The 10,785-nt window shown below is 36.4% G+C and overlaps 1 protein-coding gene across 5 annotated transcripts in view; it reads right to left on the reverse strand.

Annotated features, from left to right (window-relative positions):
- The window catches only part of dock8 (dedicator of cytokinesis 8), a 54,361-nt gene that overhangs the window by 40,176 nt on the left and 3,400 nt on the right, over nt 1-10,785 (reverse strand). For 2 of the 5 annotated variants that reach the window (XM_082188243.1, XM_082188244.1), the window contains exon 2: nt 2,315-2,420. Coding sequence is in view for 1 of the 5 variants with exons in the window: in XM_082188242.1 (XP_082044368.1) it covers nt 2,315-2,420; nt 10,540-10,592 (159 nt within the window). In the remaining 4 variants the exon portion in view is untranslated. Of the gene's footprint in view, nt 1-127; nt 643-2,314; nt 2,421-10,539; nt 10,704-10,785 lie in introns of those variants that run through there. The other 3 variants (XM_082188242.1, XM_082188246.1, XM_082188245.1) reach the window with 3 other exon arrangements.

Consider the following 10,785-nt stretch of genomic DNA (forward strand, 5'->3'; position numbering starts at 1 on the left):
AACCCACCCAGTCTGCGTGTGTTGTGTAAATTTAGCTTAGTTTCAATTCTCCATCTACCAATTGAAGGTAACCAACATACAGCAGACAGAACAAGTGCATCTGAAACGGATGAAAGAAAATACTCACCAAATGCTTCTTGCGAACAAACTACTGGCAACTGACAAGATGGCGTTGCACGGAAGCAAAAACGACTTGTTTCTGCAAACCTCTTCCTTAATAGGTTTGAGCCGTATGAAGCACTCTATCTTTTGGTACTTCCAAAAGCAGGATGTGACATCACAACCACAACCCTTACTGGGTATGTTGAAATCGCAGGGGCACATAAACACTCATAATAGTCAAAAGCGTAAGGTTAAGTTAAAATCTGATTACGAGTCAAAGCCAAAGTTCTGCTCTCCACTTTAAGGAAGGAATTATAAGATCACTGTCAAAAAGTGAGTCATATTGTGGACCATTATTGTAAGTTTACAGTGGCAACGAGCTTTAAAATTTGCTAGCAGTGAGAAAACTAATCAGACTTAACTGACAAATTGTGCCATGCTATTGGTTTAAAATATAACTTTTACAGATAGATGAATGGGTTTATCATGCTGTAAAAAACCTGTACACATCAGGGCACTATACTGTAATGCGTAAACCCATGAACTTCTCAAGTATCAAATTATAACTACTTAATCATTTTAAAGCATTATTACTGAAGTATAATCGTTTTTTAATCCAAAGAGAAGCTATATTTCATTAATATAACAGTTTCATTTGCTTTTTTACAGTCTCTCTATATTGCGAATAATGGGTAAACATCACAGGGATGATTATGTTTCTATGAAGACAACAGCTTCTAAAATCCATGGATATTAAAGATGAGTGTGTGTGTGTGTGTGTGTGTGTGTGTGTGTGTGTGTGTGTGTGTGTGTGTGTGTGTGTGTGTGTGTGTGTGTGTGTGTGTGTGTGTGTGTGTGTGTGTGTGTGTGTGTGTGTGTGTGTGTGTGTGTGTGTGTGTGTGTGTGTGTGTGTGTGTGTGTGTTTGTGTGTGTATGTGAGTGTAAGCTGGAAGGCACCAGCTGCAGTGGTCTGGGAAGCTGGCCTCTGACCCATTTTCAGCAGAGAGGAAGCACACGCAGGTTAAAGCTAAACCACAAGCATATACACATACACACTTTGTGGGACTTACCATTCATTTCTAATGTTCTTAGGTAAATATAAGAAATATAGAAATATATAATCTAGAAATATATTTGATGTATATAAAACATTTATACACAGCAGTGGCCAAAATTGACATTTTTATCAGGGAAAATTGACATCTTTTTGAAATTGACAAAATTTAAAATGTATTCAAATATTATAAAAAATGTGTTCAAGATTTTGTAAGCATATTGCATAGTTGTGCTTGAAGTTGATTGTTGTATTTGTGATAACGCAGTTAAACACGCCAAATTGTGTGGACATCATTTTTGGCCAGGCTGTCACTCAAAAAAATGATGAACACATGCAAAAACAAGAGAGAACCAATGAAGTATGAATAACTGATTATGTTTTAGTCAATGTATGCTTTTTCTTGTGAGCCTTTTGTTTTTCTATGCAATTTTATCAGTAAAATAAAACCTGTAGTTGTAGCTTGCCTTTTTTTTTGCCAGATAAACACCTTAACCAAGTTTAGTGTTTTGTCTTCCTTAATATATATATAAAAAAAAATTTTTTACAAAATATTTTATATATAAAAAATATATAATTTTTATATAAATAAATAAATAAATAAATATATATATATATATATATATATATATGAATTTGTATGGGTTAATCAAAACTTGTAGGATCATTAATAACAAATATCCCCTCAGGACATTACTTTTGTATAAACATACACATATACGTGTGTGTGTGTGTCTGTGTCTGTGTCTGTGTCTGTGTCTGTGTCTGTGTCTGTGTCTGTGTGTGTGTGTGCTAAAATATATGTATTATATTTATTTCAATTATAAAAATTTAACTATTAAAATGAAATAAATCAATTCATTGAACAAAATATTTTATATTTTGACTGCTCAATGCCATGACTGAACAATCAGAGGGCAGTATTTCAAAGAAAAGTGTAAAAACTATAATCATCAACAATCAAACAATCAAACTGCATTCGACAGTGATGTCAAAGACATTTACATACACCCATTATCACATCCAGAACACATTTATAAACATTTATAGTCTACGAATGACCTATTTGTATGTACAGAATCAGTTTGTTTCTGTGAAGTAACTCTAACTGAAGTAAGATTCTATTGAAGTACCAATCAGTGAAAGTGCATCACTCACTACGTTGAAGCCGAAAGAGCCAGAGGCGCTGTAACTGTGCCGGTGATGCGGCAGGGAACCATGGCTGATCCCACTGAAGTGTCTCCGGATCTCTGCAGAGGAGTGTCTGAGACGAGAGGGAGAGACAAGGATGAAGAGGGTAGAGAGGAAATAGAAAAGAGAGGTGCAACACTGGATTATTCTCCAGCGAGGGCTATTGTGCAGACACCAGGTGCTTATTTAGACACTCCTCTCGATGTGACTGTGTGTGTGAGACGCAAAGTTACACACATATTCAATGAACCTTCCCATCTATTACCTCACTCATTACTCTTCATTAAACACGGTCCCCCTCATCAACCTGAAATTAAGTTAATTGCTTAGGTGTATTACAGTAATAAATCAGAAGAGCTCAGTAACTGTGTAGTTCATAGTCACCCCAATCGCAACAGTATTATATATATATATATATATATATATATTTTTTTTTTTTTTTTACATTCACTCTTAAAAATAATGGTTCTTTATTGGCATCAATGGCTCCATGAAGACCCTTTAGCATCCATGGATCCTTTCCATTGCAAAAAATAAATAAAATGTATAGTGGAAAAAGGTTATTTAGATAATTAAAATCTTTTTTTAAAACTGTTCACTGAAAGTTTTTTCGGGAACCAAAAATGGCTCTTCTATGCAGTGTTGGGAAAGTTACTTTTAAAAGTAATGCATTACAATATTGCATTAGCCTACTCCCTAAAAAAGCAATTGCATTACTTTTTTTTATAGAAAGTAATGCGTTACCGTTACTTTTGCGTTACTTCTTGTTTCACCTGGGCTGGGCTTGCTTGTTTATTTTTTAATAACAAAAAATATCGAAATGCCCTTTCACATTAAAAGTGAAATGAATAAGCCTCAGGCTGAAGGAAATGCAAAATCACACCTATACAATTGAGGGTGCAGCTCAAACAAACCAATCAGATGTGCAGCCATTCTGGATTGTAGAAGATTAGGATGAAAGAGAAGAAAGTTCAACACTTACTTCAACAGTAAAAACAACAACAACAACAAAGAAACTTAAATGTGACGTTTTACTTAAGTCATTTCTTGCTTAATTCGTATTGTTGAATCGGATCATCAAAAGTCAGCAGCCAAGACATTGGTTAATAAAGTGAGATTAAATACATAAAGTATATTTTTGTTATTTAACATATTTACTTATTGCAGGTTTGCATAATATTCTGAATTAGCATTTCACAGTTTTTACTTATTTTGAGGAATACTGAATCTGTTTTTGTACAAGTGATATAAGTAAATGCCTGGCTGCTACCACCGCAAACCCTCTTTTGGCGTTAAAAAGCTACTGTCAGAATTTACTAAAGACACGCAGTGAAACATTAGCGCTGAAATGGCGTGGACTGGGTTATTTTTGCGGCTGAGTCTGACCTTATTGCTTACGCATTTGTAGGAGCTTCCCTTTCAGATGCAGAATGTAATGGGAGGAGAGTATTTAAATGAATCATGCAAGGTGATTTACTAAGGTTTGCGCTTGTAAATTTAATAGTATTTGTGCCATTATTTACCGCCCAAAAAAGCATGTCTTAAACCAGACGCTCATTTGCGCTGCTCTCAGTAGATTGTGTTGGTCATTATGGAAATGATCCGGCTGCGTTCGTTTTCTTTAATTTGCGCGTCGTCAGTAGATCACACAGAACTTTCCAATCTCATCAGAGCTTTTTAGGAATCGTGCTCTCGCGCTAATTTGCCCTGTTTAGTAAATCTGGCCCTTAGTCTAGAACAGAGGACTTCAATCCTGCTCCTGGAAGGTCACTGTCCTACAGAGTTTAGTTCCAACCTGCTTCAGCACACCTGGCTTTGTATTTTGAAGCGATCCTGAAGAGCTTGATGAGCTGATTCAGGTGTGTTTGATTCGGGTTGGAACTAAACTCTGCAGGACATTGGCCCTCCAGGAGCAGGATTGAAGACCTCTGGTCTAGAACTATACAATAACCATCATGTTTTCACAGCGTTACTTGTGTTACTTATTTGAAAAAGCAACTCAGATATTTTGCTGTAAAGGTAAAAGTAATGTGTTACTTTACTATTTAATTAAAAGCAATCTGATTACTTAAAGGACAAGTTCGGTATTTTACACTTAAAGCCCTGTTTACAGATCGTATCTGATGAAATAGAACGGTTAAGATTAAAATTTGGACACATGCTCCTGTCCCGAGAATTTTAGGTTTATTTCGCTTTTGTGGACCTATTTTGCCAAACGCGTCACACCCGTGATTCTTCCGTTGAGAGCTTGAATAATAGACACTCCAGCCCAGTTGGTGGCGATAATGCACCTTTGCCAATTGCAAGCAAACCACTGGCATTTCATTGAATACACAGAAGAAGCAGAAGAAGAAGCGGCGGAGTAATACCGTAAAGGTGCTGCGGTCTCACAGCACGTCCTATTAAGTCAATGGAGTTGGACAAAAACTACGATAAAACCTGTTGGAATGCATCTTTTTCAGCGATTTTTGAGGGAATATATCAGTGAACACCCCTGACCACTCGGTGAGTTTCACGTCTTTGTAAACGAAAGTTTATTGTGTTTTTAGGACGGAATCTTCCAGTGCATATAGACAACCATTGTGGGGGGGGGGGGAAGCGAAATAAACCTAAAATTCTCGGGACAGCAGCATGTGTCCAAATTTTAATCTTAACCGTTCTATTTCATCAGATACGATCTGTAAACAGGACTTTAAGTGTAAAATACCGAACTTGTCCTTTAACTCACGTTACTTGTAATGTGTTACCCTCAACACTGCTTCTATGGCATCACTGTGAAAAAAAACCTTAAGAACCTTTATTTTTAAGAGATATAACAACCATCCGCTACCTCGCTCTCAAATTATTAGTATGAACTTAAAATATCCATATCAATCAACCACTAGATTTAAACCCATGACATTTGCCTTATCAGCCTAGCTTCTTAACTATCATCCCATGATTCTTTTTGTCACAGTATACTTACATTATTATCAATGCTGTTTACATTTTATTGTCTCTTCAAATATTGATGAATTAGAGTGTGATATCAAAGACTCCATTGTAAAATGTTGGCTGTGAGGCGAGTACAACAACAAACCCTTCTGTAACAAGCAGTATTCAGCTTTTGAGAAGCACGCTGTGACATTCCCAAATGAAGCGTAAAATGATTTAGACACTCTTAATGACATGTTCCCCGAACACTGGATAGGGTGCGCTACAACAAGGTTACCACTAAAGCAGAGACGATACTCATTTTCACCAAATCACTTCAGTCACATTCCCACAGTGTCTCAGCCAACAATTCCCACAATGCAGCATGTTTTTCTCATAACTTCCATTGATATGAATAGAAGGATTCGCCTCAGAAGCGGAGAGGTATTGAGCTTGGCAGCCAGCCTTCTGGGCCACAGCATACAACAGAGTGCTATTGTGCACCTGCTTAAAAGCCCCCCAAAATGGGTCACCATTCATAACGCTGTTATGTTTCCCCCCAAACTCATTTACATGGATTGTCTGTTGTAGGATAATGGGGTTCCTAATAATCATTTGCACTTTATATTCAATATATTTGAGGAAAAATAAAATTAAACAACATTACAAAAAATCAGCCATTAAGTCAACGACGCTGTAGCTGCTGTTATTATTTTTCAGGACTTTGTTCAGTAAATTGTGCCAATACAAAATATAAACTTGAAAGGCTAGAGATTTTTTTTTTTTGTCACTGCTTTTCTATATCCACAAAATCAGCCACAGACTTTGTTTAACTACTTTAAAAGTCAAGTCTGGGGCAGGACAGCATGAAAATTCTATAACCGCAAAGACAAACAGCAGTGAATTATAGCATGAAGCCTTTTCTATACTGCAGATAGATCACAGAATACCGCATAAATACACAACATGTTCACGATTTGTTCTTAATAGTGCACGTTCTTAAAAAAAAACAAGTTAAAACTGGTGTAATATCTCACTGAAATGCTGCATCATTGTGTAAAACCTTATGTAAGATGAAAAGCTAAAATAATTACATTACAGGATCAAATTTGTCTATAAAGACGGAATGCTGTTTTACTCATCTATTGCAATAACAGCAGATATTTTATAGAATTACCAGGCATTTGATTGCAGTGGTAAGTGTTCTATGACAAATGTAGCTATGAAGAAAAAAAACAATTAAACATGAAAGGCTGTGATGGGTGGGAGCTACACTTCTTTTCCACAAAAATTTTACAGTCTTAGTATGACTGGAATATTCATCACAATAAAATTAAGTGTTATCATGGACTATGTTCTCGACACAATGAGATAATGACATAGAGTGCAGAGAGATGAATCTCAATTTGACCCTCCATCTGCTCCATCGACTTTCCATCAACTTTGACAGGAGCTGTAATTATAGGGAACATTTCACGCAAACAAACACACACGACATGCAAAGAGCTCACACTTTATGAGCATCCATCTCTCTCCTGGATTTGTTTGACTTTTTGATGATGATTACAATGCATATCGCTGCATCAATTTAAAATACATCTGTGTGTGTTTTTTTAAATCAAGGATGCTCCAATATTGAAATGAAAAAAAAAAATCCATTTTGTCCATAAAAGTCAATGGTAACGAAAACTGCTAGAATGCCAACATTCTAGAGTTGTGGTGAACTATACCTTAAAAAGGTTGAATATTTGTCATAATGTTTCTCTATACCTTTGACTTAGTGCTAAATATATTTAATAATCTAAATAAATGAATATCTAATTTCGGACCATGACCATTTCTAGTATAAATACTATAGTTCAAAAGATTGGGGTCAATAAAAAATTGTATATATATTTTTTAAAGAAACCTCTAATGATGGCAGCATTTATTTGATCAGAAATTCTATTTCTGGTTTATTTATTTTTATTTTATTAATTTTATTCCGGTAATGGCAAAGCTGAATTTTCAGCATCATTACTCCAGTCTTCAGTGGCACATGATCCTTCAGAAATCATTCTAATATGCTGATTTTCTGCTCAAGAACCATTTCTTATTTGTATTAATGTAGCATTTAACATTTAGTTGTAATGCTTTATTTTTGTGAATAAAAAAAGTTCAAAAGAAAAGCATTTATTAAAAATAGCATTTATTCTAAAATATTGAAATAAATCTTGTATTACATTATACGTCTTTACTGCGTTTTGATCATTGTAATGCATTCTTGCTGAAAATTATGAATAGTATTTTTTTAAATATTACTGACTCATAAACTTAAACTGCACTATATTGACTTAATTTGAATTAAACTTTCAATTCAATTATGTAAATAAACATACACATTCTCAACAATATACACATTGAGAAAGAAATCCTTAGGATATACAGTAGTTTCAATAACCAACAGTGAAGAAGTCAACAAAAAGAAATCAACAGTTGCTCTTATTACAGATCAAGTACAATGACAAACCCTCTTTAAAACACAATTACAGCCATGACAGCAACAGCACATTCCACAGAGAGCGGACTATGATTGTTTGTCTTAGTTGTCTCAGCCAAGTATGACTGTGGGTCAGGGAGCCTCGCAACAGTATTGTGCAAGAACACTGCTGTAGTATGGAACTTCCCTTGAAGGTCGACATCAGCTGAAGATAACTGAAATTTAAGAACTATTCTCGTGATACGGCGAGCATTTCCTTAAACTACAGCCTTGCTGCTGACTGAGGGCTTTCGTTTACAGTCTGCCACGTCTCATTACATTCTGTTTTCACCACATTGTCTGTCCTACAACATTTAGTGTCACTTCTCATAGTGAAATGCGGCTGGAAAAATCAAAGGATTGTGAAAAGGACGGCGGAATAAAGAGCAAACAAAAACCTCAGGGCACCCTTCTTCAGAACAAAACACAGCTGTGCTCAGAGGACTTTTCATGTGTGAACGCATCACTCATGCAAATTAATGTGTGGTCACTGAAAACGAGAAGGGACAGGGAGGGTGGTGCATGGGCCAGGAGAAATCTGCAGCGTATTTGCTGACGTTTTCCCCCTTTTCAAAGCTGTCTGCACGAGACAGCACGAGTTCGGCTTGTGCAATACAGCTGCTGCCGCCACAGCAAGTATCAAGCCCCCTGTGGTTGCACTGGTTAGGCTGCACTTGCATGAAAATCTGGGAATCATTCTGTTGGCTGACCAGCTCAGTGCTTTTTAGAGCTTGCTTGGTTTTGTTTTAGAGACATGAAGATCTATAATCCTTATAACTGCCTATAAGCTCTCTTTACCATCAATGAGTCATTTTGAATTTCCTATTGTGTCCTTACAAAGAGGAAGTGAAACAGGACTGATAATTACTTAATCATAGTTACCAAATACTGCTGTGACAACAGATATAAACCTAGAGCACACTATTGAATAGTGTGATATAGGTTTATATATCTACACATTATATAGGATTCACATTCATACGTTTACTATTTTTTTCTTGAAAGTTTTCATAGGACTCACATGGTACGAATTCATGAAATTGCCACTTTGTAAAATAGTTGCATTTTTCTCTGAGATTTGGGTTGGATGGACAGATCATTTTTTTATTTAAAAAACTAGTTGATACTGATAAGCAAATAAATCATGTTATGGCAAATAAAAAAATTAAAATTGATATAAAAATTATCTTATATTTTATCTAAAAAAACTACAATCAGTCAGTGAAGTGCGTTGAATTTATGCATCACAGCATTATAACGTATTAAAAATAATGTTTACAAAATGGATATTCATTCTGATATTTGCTAAAGATTGCATTTAACAGTGTCAAATTGTTAGTGTAAAGATTAATTTTAAGTTACTGTTAGATGAGGTAATTTAAATGTAAAAATAATGAGCTGAACAATTAAATATACAATATCTAATACCAACAAATACAAAGAAATCTCTAATATGATATGATATATTGTACCACTACAATCGTTTCACACTTTCTTTGCTTCCCGTCTGATTCCAAACACAAATGAGGACATCATATCAAATCCTGATGCAGATCCAGCACAATAACAATTGTGCTGATACAGGATACTACTGAACATGTGAAACACTGTTTTTCAGCTTTGACAAAGCCATTGAGTGCTCATGTATACCAAAGATTATTTTTTTTTCATCCAAAACATACACATACTGCATAGAGGAGCAGCCTGGGATTCAGTGCACAATCACAATGCCATTTCAAACCTCCAGCATCTGTGTCGCCAGTCCAAAGCCTTAATCAATATGCTTCAACCACCATGAAACGGTTGCCAACTTACAACTGAGAAAACACAAAATCTGTGAATTCCACAGAAAAGCTAGTGGTTTAAACACACAATGTGACTTAAAAGCTAAATTAATCATCGCATTCATTCACAAATGCCTAAAGATTGACTCCCCTGCATGATTCCCATAATCTGCAGAAACAAATGGAGTGTGGCATATGACAGTTGTGCTATGAATGAACCTTTGTGTGCCTGTGTGACATAAACTCACAAGACAGAATACGGATCATTACCCTGCATATGAGCACTTTGTTCCCTTTGTTTTAATACCGGACTCCCTTCTTCCACAATGTCTTTAAATTCATTTCCTCCCCACCTGCAAGTGCGATAAAACAGGAACAATACAAACTTCCACTTTAACTTGACACCTAACAGGGGTCAATCCTCCTGAGCTGTAATAAGCATGAGAAGGAGGATCGTGGAGGAAATGATCATATAGGCAGGAGCTCCAATTTTAGAATTACAAGGAAATGAATGAAAATTGCTCTGAAATGCTTCGCAGTATTATTTCTTTCATTCCTACTTTCTTTTAGCCTGAAGGGGTATGTGGAAGGCATGTGAACAATAACTTTTACAGCACAGTTATCTGAACGTAGACCATCTGCAGAAAGTAACAGGTTGCTAGTTCAAAACTTATTTATCTTAAACATGAAGGTTCCAAAAAGGGGTTTTCACAGCTATCTGAATGCTGTATCAATGCTGTACCTCATGAACTTATCTTTATATCACATGGCATTATATCAGACTAACAAGACTATCAAGTCTAATGGTGCCAGACTTGTAGCTTATCCCAAACGTGTGGCTGCCTGTTCCGGAATTCACCCAAACTCCCTGAAGATTTAACACTGACTGCAGACAGACAGACAGCTCCAAAAGTCAGCTTCCCTGGGATCAGTCAGTGCACGAGCTATGAGGTCCAGCCAAAGGAAAAGAACATTACCTGTTGATTTTGAGAGCGAATGCTCTCCGCTCTGACGCTGGCAGAGAAGACATGCGAGTCTGGTATCAGTCAACGCAGAGCCGCGGAGAGCAGGACGGAGCGGGGGTGATCGCTGATGGCATCGCAAGCCTCATCTTCGTGGTATCAGCGGCTTTACTGGGCGGAAACTTCCGCATTTTAACTTCAACCCAAACAGAGTGGATTTACACGAGAGAGAGAGAGAGGGAGAGAGAGAGGGAGAGAGGG

Source organism: Leuciscus leuciscus (assembly GCF_965113295.1).
Source record: "Leuciscus leuciscus genome assembly, chromosome: 13".
Taxonomy (NCBI): domain Eukaryota; kingdom Metazoa; phylum Chordata; class Actinopteri; order Cypriniformes; family Leuciscidae; genus Leuciscus; species Leuciscus leuciscus.